Genomic DNA, 17,115 nt, shown 5'->3' on the forward strand with positions numbered 1-17,115 from the left:
GAGAATTGTCAGTGGAGTAGCAAGGGGGGAGGGGCGGTTAGTCCCAGGCGGTATGAGTTTTGGGGGAGGCAGTCCCACCCGCTCTTCAATTGATCAGTGCGGGGCGGCAAATGGAACGGAGTAATCTCTCCAGCAGCCCCACCCTCTTCAATGTAGGAGCCGCAGAGCGGCAGATGAAATGGAGTAATCTCGCCAAGACCGCCCCGCCCGCTCTTCAATGCGGCTGCCACTTGGCGGCAAACGCAGTGACCTCCACAGGCGGCCAAAGGGCTAGCTACGCCACAGAGGAAGTGCCAAACACTTTTCCTCCACGCCACACCACTTCCATTCTGCAGTACACCACCTATTTTTTCTCAGTTAAAATGAGACCCACTAATGTTCCACTGACTGTCGGCACGATTTACACCACCTACAAGTAAAACAGAGGCAAGGGCCTTGTTTACCGTTTGAAGGAGAGAGCTTTTTTTGTTTAGTCCCTTTCTGGCTCCCATGCCACCCGGCCTTTCACAGCTGAAGGGAGCGTGACTTTAAACACCGTTATAGCCCCTGAAAAGAAAGAAAACAACTAGCATGCTGTTATTTCCACTGTGACTTACTATTTGCTTGCATCTTTTTATGTTTTGGTAATAATGCTGCTATTAAGATTGTTATTTCTGAATTATGAGACTAAGGGCCAGATTTACCAAAGTGTCACCCAACGCAGCACAGCAGCATAAAATGCCGCACTGTGTTGCGTGGCAGGGAGAGAGCAGGAGAGCACCATAACTACAGCGATATGGACCTCTCCTCCCCTTTTTAGCGCATCGCTGTCGCAGAATGTTGTTGCTGAGCTCCACCTACACAGGCGCCAAAGTGAAATATGAGGGCATGAGTCTAGCATAGACTTGTACTGGAAGTGTTCCCTTCCACTACAAAATACAATACTTAGACAACTTTTAAAACTGTTCCTACATTGTATGTGTGCTGTACAGTGCAATACACATGCAAAGTCGGAAAAGAAAGGAGAAATGAAAAACATTTCTCCTTTTAATGTTTGTTTTCAAGTGGCTTTCATTTTTGACAAGAAACCATGTCTACTAGTTTTAGTATATCGGTTTTTGTAGCAAAAACCAAGGGTGGCTGCATGGGAACGCACATATATACCACCTATGGAATGCCTCCTTGACGCTAAGTAGAGCAAAGCCATGCTTTGCGCTGGTGTACTTTACTTTCAAACTACCTTCCAGAGCAAAACTAACTTTGCACTGGAAAGTAAATTACAGAAAAATAGATTTGTGCTGGGTTGCGTCACTTTTGTGACACAAAGCCAGCGCAAAATATTAGTAAAACTGCCTCCAAGAACCTGAGTGGCACTAACTGCAGTGGGGCGAAGAGTTACCTAGAGCCTAATTTTGTTGTTACAGAAAAGTCCTCTTTTTGAAGTGTGCTATAATAGTATTTTCCCTAGTATTAAATATGCGTATGATATAAATATGTCCTCTAGAAAATATGCACAACTTTTCAATGGGAATGCTTAAAACTATAGTTGTGCATATTTTGTCTTGGACTATACAGTAACCAAACCTTGAGGTTTATTTAATGGATGTAATGTAACGATGGATACAGACAATTTAAGAAGTATCCTATGTAATACAATGTTATTCTCATTTTTTGGAGGTAAATCATTGCTATTGTGTTATATTAGGAAAACACGAAAGTCATTGGACCACGCCCTACAAAGACAAATGTAGTTCAGCATCTTCTGCAGCTCTGGTACCCAGTTTCTAAGCACACACACATACAAAATACCACCTTACAAACATCATCATCAAATGTTGGATCATCTCCTGCCATTTTATAAATTTGCTTTTAAAAGTCACCACTGCACAGGAAGTGAATGTTCACCTAATGTGACTTCTGTTTCCCCTTCCAGAAAGTGGCCGCCGAGAGTGCTTCCCAGGTGAATGGGCCTGTCCTACATCTGGACGCTGCATTCCCATTGAAAAGTTGTGTGATGGGACAGCGGACTGTCCTACCGGGGAGGATGAAACTAATAGTACTGCCCTCAGGAACTGCAGTAAGTGCCAAAAGTGTCAAATGTGCCAGAAGAATGAATGTACCAAATTAGAGCTTCTGTTGTTCTAGGGAGATGAAAACACGTTTAAAAATATAGGAGAAAGCAGCTAGGTTATACGTGAGTGCACAGCCTAAAGATGAAAACACATTTATGCATAGTTAGGGCCGCTAGGATTATGCGACAGTCGAAGACCAACATATGTGGTGGTGCTTACTCACTAATGCAACAAAAATAGGCAAATTGTACAGCATTTTGGAGCATATTCTGTGGCAGTTTTACTTCACTATTTTGTCAATTTATCACAGATTACATTGACTGGACAAATATTTAACTTTTTTAATACGTTTAGTATTTGACCGTATGAATCACCTAACTAATGGTGACCAGTTAGCCTTTGCAAAATGATCTTCCACTGAGTATCACCATGTGAGGTAGTGTTTTTTTTTTATAACTTTTGATCCGATTGAGCTAGAAACCATTTTTTTGCTAAAAATCTCTAGATAAAGTAGCATTTGGTAGATAATGTGGCAAGTTGATTGTGGAGACAAGGCTGCATAATTCCAGTGGTCCAATGTGAAGTTCATACATCATGCAAGTGCCACTGTCATTCAGTAGGTCATACTTTGTCATTGTTGGGGGCAGGATGGCCATTGGGGTACAACCAGCAGCTTTAGCAGTGGAATTTGAAACTTCCTTAACTTGAAAATTACAGAAATCACCAAAGTGAAGCACACACTTTTGACTCTGTGGTTTATGCTGTGTTCAATAAAACTGCATAACACATATTTTCATTACGGCCCTCCTAAAAAAGGAAACTTGACATACTCCGTCGTAATTCACAACCAAACAAAAGAATGAAGAGCCTCTTATACGCTGAATACACACATCAACTGCCCATCTCTTGCAACAAAAAAATCTGATTTTCAATTTTTAAAAAGTTGTCATTTTCTAGTGGATTTTTCTTCTTTTCTATCCCAAAAATGCTCAAAGTGTTTGAGTGGGAACTTGAATGGATGTAATCCAGTCTGTCCCTTTCTTCAAGTTTTTAATGCTTGGAGCTGGCAACATTTAAAGGACATCAGAATAGATCATTATTTTGGAGGGTCACAGACATAACCTGCTGTTGTATTTACATACAATAACAGCTGCAGCATGAAAATGAATACGAACTGAGACTAAACAGACTAGATAGATGTCACTAGAACCAGCACGGTGATGTCAAGTTTTCATTTTTTAGGTCGAGCCTATGTAGCGCGCATGCACTGTCTGCAAGACCTGTTGTATTCAATAAAATGACTTTGGTCCTGCCTGCTGCTTTCTATAGGTTCACTTCAGTGTCGCTCTACTTTTCTGCCTCCTAACTCGTTTGCGCAACCAATACCTCACTTCCATTCAAGGCTGAGGAGCACCGTCCAAGTACACTTTTCTTGCGTTTTCAGCCTTTATCTTTTGTTTGGGAGAACTCTTTTTTCTAATTGTTGCTTTTGGCGCAGTTTCCCTACTTGTGTTCTTTAGACATATCTTTTATTGGCATTATTCTTTTGAAAGGGTGGTACTCAAATCAAACTGTACTATTGGTTACCTTGTAACAGCACGTGGGGCAAGAGTCTTTTTTGCACGTAAACAGCCACGCGCGAGATAACTCAACAGAGCAGAAGAGGAATGGGAAAATGAACTTGTGCACATTGCTGCAGGGATTGCTAACCATACTTTTTACTACATTGAAGATGCAGAAACGCTTTCTATGTTTGTCATTTTAGATAACATGCCCCTTAAGCCCCGCAATGATAAAGAGGTATCAAACGTTGGTGTAAAATACTAACTGTGATTCCAACAGCAGTATCTGCAGCGAGTTATTGCATATCATAGCTAGGAGTGGGCGTAACTCGCGTAATTTCACGTAGTGCAATCATACAAAATTGTCTAAGGATTCTGTGAGATTACGCTGAATTATGCGAGAAGAGTCAGTCATGTGTGTAGCGCTACTTTTTAGTGCAAAAATGTCCCCTCGCATCCAAACTGAATAAAAAGATGTATTTTGTGCTAAGAAACAGCAGTAAATGCAACAGAACACAAATACTGAGCGCAAGTCAATACTCACACTCAATAAACCTGTCCCACTTACTACCAGCATTTTGCACCATATTTGTTTATCATAAAATGCGCCCTCACGTCCAAAATGAATGCAAGGATATATTTTGTGCTAGGAAACAGAGCTAAATGCAGCAAAACATGAATAGCAAGAATGAGCAATTGCTGGTGCTTGTTAAATGTGTTCTCGCTGTACGATTTTTCCCACAAATTACTCTTACTTATTTAAGCAGGATAAATTGAGTAATAATCAGAAAATCTGCGTCAAAGAGTAACACAGATTTTCTGAAATTACTCTGATTACTAGGCCTAATCATAACAATTATCAATGAAAATAATAATTTCCTATTAAATGTATTAATCTTCCATCCTAAGGGTATAATGAACTGCATTTATTACAAAAGAGAAAAACTATTCCTGGATTATCTACCAATGTGAATATTTTCCTTCGTGCTGTATGTTTAATCTTTCTGGTTATGTTTCATTGATAATTTTGTAGGTATAGCTCTGTGTGCTGCGTTGAGCTGTCAGCACCGATGTCACCCTTCACCTACTGGCGGTGCCTGTTATTGCCCATCTGGTTATGTGATCAACCCCAATGACAACAGGACATGCATTGGTAAGTGACCAAAATATGCTGGGAATAAATGAGGTGATGTTCCGAGTGATGACCAGAAAAAAAGAATGTTACTTTCACATCACCTCACTGATAAAGCACAAGTTATTTCTCTCTGAAATATGATATGACAAACACCTGCATCGAACATCTGCAATCGCTGTGCTAATGGATAATATCGATTGGAAGAGAAAGGGTCATAATTCGGTATCACAACCCTTTTCGCCTGCTGTCACTTTTGAACATATTCAGAAAGCAGGACATGACAACAACCGAGTGTTACATTATCTAGCGATTGGGAGCGCTAATGGAGAGAGCTAAAGACAGTCATAGTGAAGGTGTGGGCATTCAAGTAGTTCACCCACCCACCTCTGATAGCCATCACTCAGTGTCCATCTGCTGAGGGCAGATGTTTCTCTGTATAGCCACTTTACCATGGCACAGTCTCCTACAGGCAACTTCAGAATACTTAGTCCTCCCCACAAATACTTGAAAATGGAAGAGATTGAAAGATATTGTGGGGGATGAGAACCTCTCGCTTGACACCAGAGGACTTCCAAGACACTTTGGGACTCATTTACTGTTGGGCTAGAGACCAGCAGCCAGGTGAGTCAGTGGTGGTTCCTTGCCACCGCCCTGCAGTGGTGGACTGCCCATCATATCCAAAGATCCTTACATGGTTGGCAGGGATCACTGTCATGAAAGTGCATTCACTGGTGTCACTGATGCACTTTCATCGCTTGATGAATATGGTATGGGCAACTATATTTTTTCAGCTGGCTTGTCTTTCTCCTTTAGTTTTCAGCAACAAACTTCAAAGTAGGAGTTGTTATTGAAAGCAAAGGTAAAGTGTCCTTGATTAGCAAGAAGTTTTCTCCCTGGTTGTCAGGGATACTTTTATGTTTTCCTTCCAGGGACTACCTAAGGAAGAAAAAAATAAGTGGCAGTAGCCCGACCCAAACTAATGCAAGCTCACCACCAATGTGACCTGGCGATCCAGTAGTAGTCTGAACTTGCCACCACCTGCACTCAAACAAACTAGTAGCACTGCCACTGTAACCGCCTAGTTAATAAAGGCATAGCTGCTACGTCTGTTGTGCTAATGGGAACGTTCCAGCTCTATTATTCTTGTGCAGCGATCAAGAGAGGATTCTGAATTGGTTCAATCAATGCGTAACACTCCTAGCAGCAGTCACAACAGTGTGAGTGTACAAACAAATGCCATACTCATAAGCATGGTGGCTCTTTGCCCTGGGTGGGTAAAGTAAGGTGTGGTTCGCTGCAGTGTCTGGGTAGCAGCGGTTATCTGATGAGAGAGCAGGATAGCGTCAGAACCTGCAGAGCACCGATTGTTCACCACTTGGGTAATTCCTACAGAGTAGAATAACTACAGCAGGAGAACCATCCAGAGTTAGGAGTGCCATCAAGAGACACTGAATGTTTATAAAGGGTAGGGTAAGGTTTAATCAAGTATGGGGGTCAGACCTTTGTAAGAAACAAATAAACCATTAGTGGCGGCCGGCACAGGTAAGAGCGATGAGGCAGTGGGGTGGGGGCAGGACGGGGTGGGGGTCGGGGGGGTCAACATACGACGGAATACGTTTAAAAAAAACAATTACCTTGCGCTCGCCGCATTGCCGAGTTGGCAGTGCGGTGAGCGCAAGGTAAGTGTTTTTTTAATTTTTTATTTAATTACCCCGTCGTATGTCGACTTCCCCGACACCCACCCTGCCATGCCCACCACTCCACTACTCTTACCTGTGCTAGCCACGACTGTAAACCATGCAATATATAATATTACCTTTATGAAGTGGGTATGTTACCAGAATATCATCTGACATAAATGTTAGGTCCTAAATATCGCTCAAATGTTGCCATATTGGAGTTGATAGAAAAACGACAGCCAAAGGGACAATATGTTTCTAAATGATATTTATGAATGATAAATGAATGATGTTTATGTCATGCGATATTTATGCATATGATATTCTGACATACAACCAGGGAGAGGCCATTGGCCTCCTGGGGTAACCCAGTCTGTAAACTATATCTGCGCGAACACTGTACTGAAGTCAATCAAAAGTGGAGAAAACACCCTAGCAAAGCGCAGCTGCACAGCCGGTGCGTGAATTAGAATGGCAGGTCACAGATAGAAATCCTAGTGCCATTTTAACTGCTAAAACATCTCATACACAAGAAAATTAACCAAACTTACATTACAACACTGTGAGGTAGTCTACACAACAGAAGTGAAAGATGAGAGTATCCTCTAAGTATCCAATGTGCAAAGAAGCCATTTGCAGGCGGGGCAGCCCTTTATATGTTAATTTCTTGTTGCAGAACTGGAACTGATAATATTCGGTAGTTCACTTGTATATCTATTAGGACCTCTACCATGTTTATGCTTCTTGACTGTGCATCTCTCTATCTCCCTCTTCCAGTCCCTTTCCCTCTGGTTCTCTGGGGCTCCATACCGTTTGGTACCTGAATGTTTTCTGAATAGTTTTCATTACCATTAGTCTGCTAAAGAAAATGACCATTTTGCCAAACAATACCGCAATCATTATGACACATACTGTATCATATGGTACTTTTGAAAGAGAATTGTGATTCTCCTATTACCATGACTAGAGAATCTGGATTTCATTAAAGACACGGAGGCTAACATTATGCTTTCCTCTTCCACCCCTTCAACGCGTTTAAACCGATCATGCAAGTGAGCTCTTTGACAGTTGCTCGCTCGTAGATCGACTGACTCCTTCAATAACGCTTCCTTTCAAGACTTTGCCTTAATTTGTCAACCATTGTGAGAAAAAGATTTGTGACAAAGAACTGGGCAATTGGTGATAGAAGTATGTTTAATGGTAAAAGGATGCCCTGCAGGTGAACTGGATTATTCGTGTGAGTGGTCATTGGGCATTGTTGGTTTGATGACGTGTTTTGAGTGGGAAACCAGGACTGCAAAAAGATACATTTTTGGGCTCAAGGTTTATACCTTTGTGCATAGTAGGGGTGTGGCTCCGTAGGCTGTTTGCATTTTTTATTACTTGCTCAATGGGTTCCAGTGCCTTATTTGTAATAATATAAGTGCGAGTGCCTAAAGCTCTGCTAAGAAACCTGCAGCCGGTAGTATTAAACGTCGGTGACCCGAACACCAAGGCTGTGTAGTCTTGAATCGACCTCCCGTCTCTACCACTATCAGACACTCCCTGTCCCTTTATGCCACTCGTGTAGGTTCCTGCTTTCTCACTTTGTGACATTTGCTCCGTCTTTCTCTTCTGACTTCTTCACTGTCTTGCTTGCGGTCAATGTCTAATGAGGAAAAAGCAGTGCTGGTCCCCAAAAATGCGATCCACTCAAGTTAAGCACTGATTGGCTCTAATTGGAGGTTTGCAAAGTGATTTTAACTTGAGCTGTGAGGGAGGATTGAAAATCCCAAATTAATTTAATTTGTACCATTAGACACAGATATACAAACAGAAGTCACTGTAGAAACCAGTTCCACTAGAAGGATAGCTCGGGGAACAAAAGGATTGCTTGTCCGTCGTTTTACTGGGTCATCATTAATCTGAAGCATGCCAGTGAGCTGAAACTACTGGAAGCACTGGTTTAATGCTTTGCACATGAGCCAGCATTTCCCAGACTTTTTAATAAACAGTCACTCAGTAGGCAACAAACCACCCAATTCTCATCCTACACGGTAAGTGTCCTTGCCAATGACTTACAAAGGTCCGATGCACAAGTACACAAAAGAATTTAGAAGATTCTATCTTGTGGCTGAATTGTCTTTGGAGGTCAGCGATGGAAACATATAGCAGCTTTGAGGGTTCCGTCGCATCAGTGGTGTAATGAAACTTGAGGGGGGGGCCCTGTAAGGTACATGGAGGGGCCCCCTCCGGGCTCAATCAAGAGGTCTCAGGCCAGGGTACTGTGCTGAGGGGTCGCCCTGGAGCTCGGGTCCCCCTACACCACAGGGGCTGCGGGGGCCTTTGTTACACCACTGGTCGCAATGTGTGGCTTCTGGAACTGCAGGAGTGCAGTATCCTTGCGAATTGATTTAGGACATGTAAGGAACAACTCGTGTGACTGTTGCTACCTGAAGCTTTGGAGGTCTTTGTTTGTTTAGAAGCTAAAGAGTTGAGGTGAATGAGCGCTCCTTTCTTTCTTTGCAGAAGTGAGGAAGGTGAGGAAGATGGAGGTACAGGACTAGGGAAAGTGTTCAGTGTTCTGGAGGCATAGAGATCACCCCAGGGCTGGATTTGATCTTCTAGTTTGGTGGGCGATAGTCTGGCCGGGTGGTCAAGGAGATGACCTCTGCCACCCTGCCGGCAGCGGGCTGTGTGTCAGGGTCTAAATCAGGCCCTTAGTTGGCCACTTGTGTTGTATGCCTAAATGTTTTATATTTTCTTTTCCAATATAAGTGTAGCAGAAACCTATAACCATATTTCCTCTGCCATTGTCCTAGATTTCGATGACTGCAAGATGTGGGGAATCTGCGACCAGATATGTGAAGACCGCGTGGGCAGTCACCACTGCAGCTGTGTAGAAGGGTACACTCTAGAGCACCACAGGCACTGTCGTGCCAACTCCTCATGTAAGAACTTAGCCTTGGGCTGCTTGTACCATACCCGATGTCTGCCGTCAAATGTAATCAGTATTATTTGAAAGCCAATATAATCCTTTGCACAGAGGCACGCTTTATAGCAAGTAAACTGGTATCATCTGCTACTAGCAGATAAGTATATGCAAGCAGTAGGTACATTGTATTTTGTCTCAGAGCATAGCAGAGGCCCACTGATAATCAAAACCTTTGTATTTTTCCCATTATAATGTATTTGAGATCATAGAAAATGTCTGCTTGAATATGAGTTTATCATTGGTTTTTTGTGTTTTTGTTATTTGAGCAAACTTTGACCATAACATAGGATCCTGAAAATAGTTTTCATGTGTGACAAATATAACATGATATTGACAGAAACAAGTAGCAAATTAATAGTTAAAAATAGAAAGAGTGATGTTGAGACTAACATAAATAGCTGTATGCTCTAGAAAAGTTAAATACTTCCCTGGCAGAATAGAAAACAAAGAGATATTTCAGACACTTGACATCCACGCTCAATGAAACCGTCTTCATGGAATTCCAGGAATGTTTTTGGTGGGGTCTGGAGAGTGATGGGGGATTCATGTTAATTTGGCAAAAAACTCTAATTAATGCATTTAGTGCTTGGAGGTTTGAAACTTGGCACACATCTTAGAGCTCGATAAGCAAATACATTTGTGCAACTCAAACTTTTTAATATCTTTGACACCTCTAGGAGTGTAGCATTGAATTTTCATAAACCAGTACAAACATTTTTGCCGGTGGTAGACGACATTCTTTTCTTTTTGTGGAAGAGCAAAAGAGTCAGATTAGGGGTGAAATCTTTTAATACACTGCAGCAAAACATTAAATTGAGATAACTGAGGCACTGAGGAGACTGAGCGCCATCTTGATTTTAGGAAACAGTTGTAGATCTTTCTTTTAGCCTACTGAGTAATCGGTAGCTGGAAAAGGTAAATTCCTACTGCTACATGATTGAAAGAACATCACATAGCATAACATATGTCTTTAAGAAGAACCTGAGAGGGGTAGATTAATCTTAGCTGTTCCTTTCCCAGTATATTCTTGATTTGGATCCTAATTCTGACATGAGCTGGGCTTCTTGTGTCCCATTGACTTGCCTGACGGTCACGGTGCGGTGTGGGACTCATGCAGTCCGCGTGGGGAAGAGCCACATCCTAGTTCCACACTTTACCCTGCACATTTCAAATTTGCACCACCACGTTTATAAATCTAAGGGATAGTTTGCTTATCTTCAGGAGCTTCTGGTACACCTACATTTTGAGATACCACTGACAGACCCTATGTGTTTTTTCAGCTGGCACGCCATCGATAATCTTCTCCAACGGCCAGGATTTGGTGATTGGGGATGTGCACGGGCGAAACCTCCGCACACTGGTGCAATCCCGCAATCGAGGGGTGGCCGTTGGTGTGGACTTTCATTACCAGCTCCGCAGAATCTTCTGGTCAGACACAGTGCAAAACAAGGTAGGAGAAAGCTTCAAGTGAAATGGATTTTTGTGAATTTAAGTCCCAGGAAGCATGATGGCCATATTTGTAAGTCGAGTAGACAATCATAAACTAGGTATTTATAAAGCGCAAACTAATCACCCCTAAGGGTCTCAGGGCACTGGGGCGGTCGGGAAGATTAAGCGAGCAATTGCCCAGAGTCACATGGTGCTGAGCTGAGCTGCCGCCAGCGATCGAACCGTGAGCCCTGTGCTCCGATGTCAACCGCCCTGACCGCTGCACCACACCTCTCCCAGAGGGAAGGTTCCTGTCTTTCCACAACAAAATAGTTTCGAAACACCGGATTGTACTGTTACAGAGGATACATTAAACAAAGCATGCTTTTATGGGATTCTGTGGTAAGCTACTTTTAATTTTACCCTCAACGGCGTCCACATTCCTAATCACGCGAATACTAGACATTCTTTCCAAACTAGTCGGATTTTTGTCAGCAATTTTTTGAAACCTGATCTTTTCAGTTGTGAAAGCTGCCTTACCATGCTGGATGATAAAAATCTGATTTCTCCAGCATGACCCTAATGGGATGGTAATTGGGCCATGGATAACAAATATTGTCAGCATTGTTCAGAGAGAGAAGCTCTTTGGTTTCACTGCTTTTTTTCTAAGAAACAAAATGGGTAGATTTTCCAACGACTAAGGACTTACTTCGAAAGTACTTCATTCAAGCAGTGTAGAATATTTTTCTACATTGATACCTCATTTTGCTGCGTTTTTAAAAATATGTACAATGGATTTTTTATGTTCTGCCTCATGAGATAAACTTAAAAAAACAATATCCAATGTATCACAGCAGCATGACGTCTGTCTCTTTAAGAATTTTCAAAAAATCAAATGGTGAAATGCTATATTTCTAAAAGTGTTGTTTATATCAAAATATGACCGACTTTTAATAACCAACTCAGATAAATCAAAGTGTTGTGGTTGTAATCCCGATAGCACAATAAGTATCCGCATCTGGATTCCCATGGACACTTTTAGTCACCCGGAAGGGGGACAATATAGCAGAGAACATTTGGGCCCTCAGTACACGGGGCACGGTTAATTGTTGTATGTGGTAACTCCTGTTACCCCACATATTGCAATTATGAGTTTTGTAATAAATACAGTTAGGTCAAACCTGCAGATATTTATGTTGGGAGAAATGCCTGGTTTTTCCCGGTGCATGCAAATTTTGGTGCAATAAAAAACAAAAGCTGCACGTTATTCCCCAAAAACCCATAATTCGGTGGTATTTATCCCACATGAATTTCAACTCAGCAGAGTCGACTTTTATCAAGTGCCATAAATATCGCACCAAATACTTGTCCACTTATAACGAGGGCCTTAGTTGCAATGTCAGATGCAAACCCTGTTCAGGTGTTTAGTGCTTCTGCGTCTCCGCCAGTGAGAGGACGAGTGTGGCTGAACACAGCATAGAGCCGCGCAGGGCCGTAGAAGGATTACTTTACTTTGGTGCAGAACCTGCAAGAGGATAGAAAATGGTTGATTTTATGGCTTTCCTTGTTATAAAAACCCCAGACTGCTTTTACCCTTAAGGGCCGTTATGTTTGTCAAAGGGCTTCTATCTGAAGCACATGTAAGGAGGGCTTTGGGGGTTTAATTTTAGCCCTGTAGATTGATGAAAAAAGAGTGATAAAATGTCACTAGAGGTGTGTAGGTAATCCATCCATAAAGCCAGTAAGATGACATCAATGTGAAATTGTCATTACATCACAAAAAGTTGCCTTTACATGAAAATTACACTGTTTCTACAGTCTTCTGATTGCTATTCAGGGGTAGGTGAAGGGCAATAGGTGTAAGTTACAGAAAGTTACTAGGGTTCTTTTCACTCATTTCAAGACCTGTGAGGCCAGGGCCAGCCAGAGGTACCAAAGGACAAGTCAGGAGAAGCAGCTGCTACCCTTATCTACACCTAATTGACTTTCATCCAAGCAACATTAAGCACACATTTTCCTCCAATGGGTAAATACAAGTGTTCTCCGATTGGCCAACTATTTCCCCATAGAAACTGCATGACATTATTTCACATTTAGATTTAAAGTTTCCCTAAAATGAGGATAAATGGGTTGAAAATAGCATAAAATTAACGGCAAAGCCAGCATATCAATTATTTGTGTGGAGTTGTCTCAAGAAACTGTTACTAACTGGTCCCCCAGGCAGACATAGCGTTGCATCTATAACCTGGCCTATTTTTTCCAGACCTGAGGAGAGAGAGAGAGAGGGACACCATTGTGAAACAATAGACAGGGTCTACCCTAATCAGGTGCGGTAGGGGATGTTTGATTTCTAATTGAGGGCGCCACATGACAGGCTTCTTGGCCATCTTTTCACCATATCCCATGATGAAAGGAATGACTAAGTGCCGGCAGTTGCTCTCTAACCATTTGTGGTTAATACAACACATGCAGCTCAGCAGTCCTGTTCCTTTTATGGCTGTTTTGACACAATGATTGGAGACCAGGTACAGTTAACAGATTAGGTTGACCTCTCTAAGTAAACCCACCACGCTTCACTTTTTCTACGCTGTGCTGCTCCAACATGGGTTGCATCACCCTTAGGTTGGCGATTCACACAGGTGGAGTGATTTACCCCTAGGTTCACTCAGGACTGTAGCTCGCTCCTGTGCCCTAAAAGTATCTGTTTCTGTGTATGGAATTACAACATAACCGAGAAAAGTAAGAACATTACTGACCCCAGTGCTTAATTTGAGCCAGTGATATACAGTGCCCAGCACCGGCACTTTATTGTCAGTATCAGTACTTATAACAGTCTGCCACATGGTGGCACTGTTTGTCTAATTTTGTGATGAGCACAGCAACAGTTGTTGTTTAATAATTCAATATAGATTAAAATGACTAATACCTACCACCGAAAGCTATTAGAGTAGCTCGGATGGCAGGTACTAGTCATTTGTAGGAGTGTGATGGTAAGTTGTGTTGGTACTGTCTTTGGCAACACTTGCGAGGGCTATGGGTGATGCAAGTTGCAGTGCTCTCCTGACAAGGGCCGTGGCACATATTTATTCAGAAATTAAGCACTGACTTAAAACTTAAACCAACCTTTTCAATTACGGTGGTGTAGACTTTTCGTTTAGTACTAAGAGTTTTTTTGTCCATTAGTCTGCAGGTTCTAATCATTGCCACATAACACACACCCTACTCTTCATAGTAGGCAGTCTCATCTCTGTTGTCTGACGATCATCAAAATGTATTCCTCATATGCGTAGGTTCCAAATTCTTAACCTGACACACTACACTTAGTCATTCATCCATGGTTCAGATCATTATATTTTTTAATTTATTTGGGCATTTCTGAAGCACTGCGTGTCAAGTGTTTCTGCTGCATGAGGATGCTTTGAGGAGGGAAAAAGTGCGTGGGTGGTGGAAGGGTAACATTCTGGTAGGACGTCATCATCAGAATCTGTTTTGAGGTCTGAGTGGAGATAAATTGCGTCCAGAGGATCAAACCGCGCACAAGTCCTTTAATTCCTCTAAGTCCCAAGGCATAAAATGGTAAACCTTATAGTGGGGCCAAGAACACAGGATCTTTATGCACTATATTTAGAAACTCTACCCTTCATCTACTGTCACAACTTCCTTTTGTAGTGCTTCACACACCATACAAAATACTACCTGCTATATACTTCAATGTTTTATATCGTGGTTTTATGTGCTATTCTGTTTCTCATTGGTTGAAAATGTGTGGTTCACAGGAAATAATAGGTGTTTAAACTATTGCTGTTTGTGAAGTAAAACATTTTAATCATGCGATGTAAACACAAACACAGGCATATGTTTATACTAGAAATATGTATTCCAAAGATGAATTCTATTCTTCCTATAGTGTTCTAACCAAAAAGCATGCATTGCCTTGCCATTTGGTTTGCTGTTAATATTTCTACTTTACCCGCTAGGTTTTTTCTGCAGACATCAGTGGATCTGACGTTCGTGAGGTATTAAGTGTTTCAGTTGAAAACCCAGAGAACTTAGCAGTGGACTGGATCAGTAACAAGCTCTATGTAGTGGAGACCAGTGTGAACAGAATAGATGTGGCAGATTTAGATGGAAGCAACCGCGTGACCCTCATTGCCGAAAATTTGGGTGTTCCCAGAGGGATAGCACTGGATCCAACAGTTGGGTAAGTAACTGTGAGGCTGAGGACCACTCATCCTTTAAGGGAATGCTGGTAGATTCACTCTATCTATCTATCTATCTATCTATCTATCTATCTATCTATCTGTCTGTCTGTCTGTCTGTCTGTCTGTCTGTCTGTCTGTCTGTCTGTCTGTCTGTCTGTCTGTCTGTCTGTCTGTCTGTCTGTCTATCGCCATCTAGCTGTTTATGACTATGTCCAGACACCGCCATAGTGATTTTATTGCACTGTTGGTATATGTGGGTAAGGTGTGCAAGTGAGGATATTGGCGGTGAGGCAGATGCCAGCTGTTAAACCATAAGTATACTGAGGGTACTATGAAGATGACCATCGGAGCAGTGAAATGGGAATGCAAAAGACAGGTAGTGGAGGAGCTGACCATTTAGCCATCAGGGTGGGGAGGAAGTAAGAGTGGAGTACACAACCTGATGGCCAAAAGCTGGAAGGTAAGCCATAAGCATTCAAGAGAATGTTGGGGGTAGGTGGAAGGAGCAGTCAACAAGAGAACTGGCAATGAAGCCATCAGTGTAGCTATCAATTGTGTACAGTAGGGCAGAAGGGAGGGTAGTGCATGCAGACAGTTTAGCAGTAAGCACATTGGGTATGGAACAGAGATTAGGATTCTACTCTATATGGCCATGAGCAAATATTTACCCTCCCAGGGGTAGGCAAGGGTGACCCACGGCAGAGTTAGCAGTTTGGCAACTGAAATAAGTGGGAGCATTTTAGATGTTGGTATTGAGTGGTGACCCTATGGTAGCAGACAGTTCAGCCAAATGCATTCATTCGAGATTTTGGGCCTGATGTACCTACACATTTTCCCGTAGACACAGAATGGGTAAATCGCTTTTTTCAACACCTAGCCCTTAGTGAGGAGAAGGCGGCATGGAAATATAAAGGCGGGAGGGCAGTGTGCAGTCTCGATAATTTCTAGCAGTTAGGCTAGAATCATTCTCAGTGAAACAGTTCAGTTGTGGCACACATGTTAAGTAGCATGAACGCTAGATGTGGGTGAGAGGGAGCTCATAGGAGGCAGTTGTCTAGCTCAGGGCCGGACTGGGAACACAAACCAGCCCTGGCAATTTAGTTGGACATACCCCGGAGCGTGGGGCGGCGCTAGTGAGAAGCACCACTGCTGCTTTTGTTGCAGGGGGGCAATATTGCAGCACTGCTGCAAAACCGACCCCCAGGAACAAAAACGTCCCCACCACTCAAAAAACAGCCCCCACCCTTCTGGCCCACCAGGAAAATGCCCGGTGCCTGCTACGGCCAGTCCGGCCCAGGTCTTGATACTTTATTCATTCTCATCAGGTATTAGAACTCCTTGCCGGCAGCACGTACCTTTGTTAATGTGATGCCTTGAATTCAGCTATTTGGATGCACATGCCTGTGGCTTAAATTACACTTAGGCACTTTGTGGCCAGTCAGCAGTCTTCCTCCACTTGAACTTCTCTCTCTTGTCTTCTCAGTGCTTCACACTTATTGAAGGTCAGTACACCTGCTCAAATCACGCTTGAGTAGAATTTAATCTTATCACCTAGGGCATAAGGACCGTACTTTGTGGCCGTCATTTATGCGGTTCCCTCAACTGCCTGCCCAAAGAACTAGGTCCAGAGTCTGACTGGGACAACAAATTAGACCCAGACACCAAAATAAAAAATGACCCGATTAGTGAACCAGATAGCTAAAAAAGTGGTCTACCTTTGCAAATCAGGCCAGTTTTGACCTTGTAAATTCACATCTCAAGAGAATTGTACAAGGTGTTGGAGACTGTATGAAATTGTGTTTGCCACAAGCACTGTTTGTGTTAATGTCAGGGAAATAAACAGTAAAACCCAGCCCACCTACCCGTAAAACAAGCCCACATACTTCTAAAATAAACAGCCGAAGCACTGCCTGATTGCCCTAAAGGCCGGTCCGACTCTGGCTAGTGCTCTTAGTCTAGATTGTCTCATGGCAATTGCAGATTAAGTCTATTCTTAGATCATGTTTCAATACATTTCTTTTTTTTAAATTTATTGTATTTAATAGTTTTTATGATAAAAAAACATACAATACAAACAGTTAAAA

The 17,115-nt window shown here is 42.4% G+C and overlaps 1 protein-coding gene across 1 annotated transcript in view; it reads left to right on the forward strand.

Moving 5' to 3' along the window:
- LRP2 (LDL receptor related protein 2) overlaps window positions 1–17,115 on the forward strand; it is a 342,454-nt gene that overhangs the window by 83,392 nt on the left and 241,947 nt on the right. The window contains exons 8-12 of the mRNA XM_085645360.1: window positions 1,913–2,056; window positions 4,647–4,766; window positions 9,229–9,357; window positions 10,682–10,851; window positions 14,807–15,030. Coding sequence (XP_085501486.1) covers window positions 1,913–2,056; window positions 4,647–4,766; window positions 9,229–9,357; window positions 10,682–10,851; window positions 14,807–15,030 — 787 coding nt within the window. The remainder of the gene's footprint in view (window positions 1–1,912; window positions 2,057–4,646; window positions 4,767–9,228; window positions 9,358–10,681; window positions 10,852–14,806; window positions 15,031–17,115) is intronic.

Source organism: Triturus cristatus, chromosome 3_1 (assembly GCF_964204655.1).
Source record: "Triturus cristatus chromosome 3_1, aTriCri1.1, whole genome shotgun sequence".
In the NCBI taxonomy this organism is placed as follows: domain Eukaryota; kingdom Metazoa; phylum Chordata; class Amphibia; order Caudata; family Salamandridae; genus Triturus; species Triturus cristatus.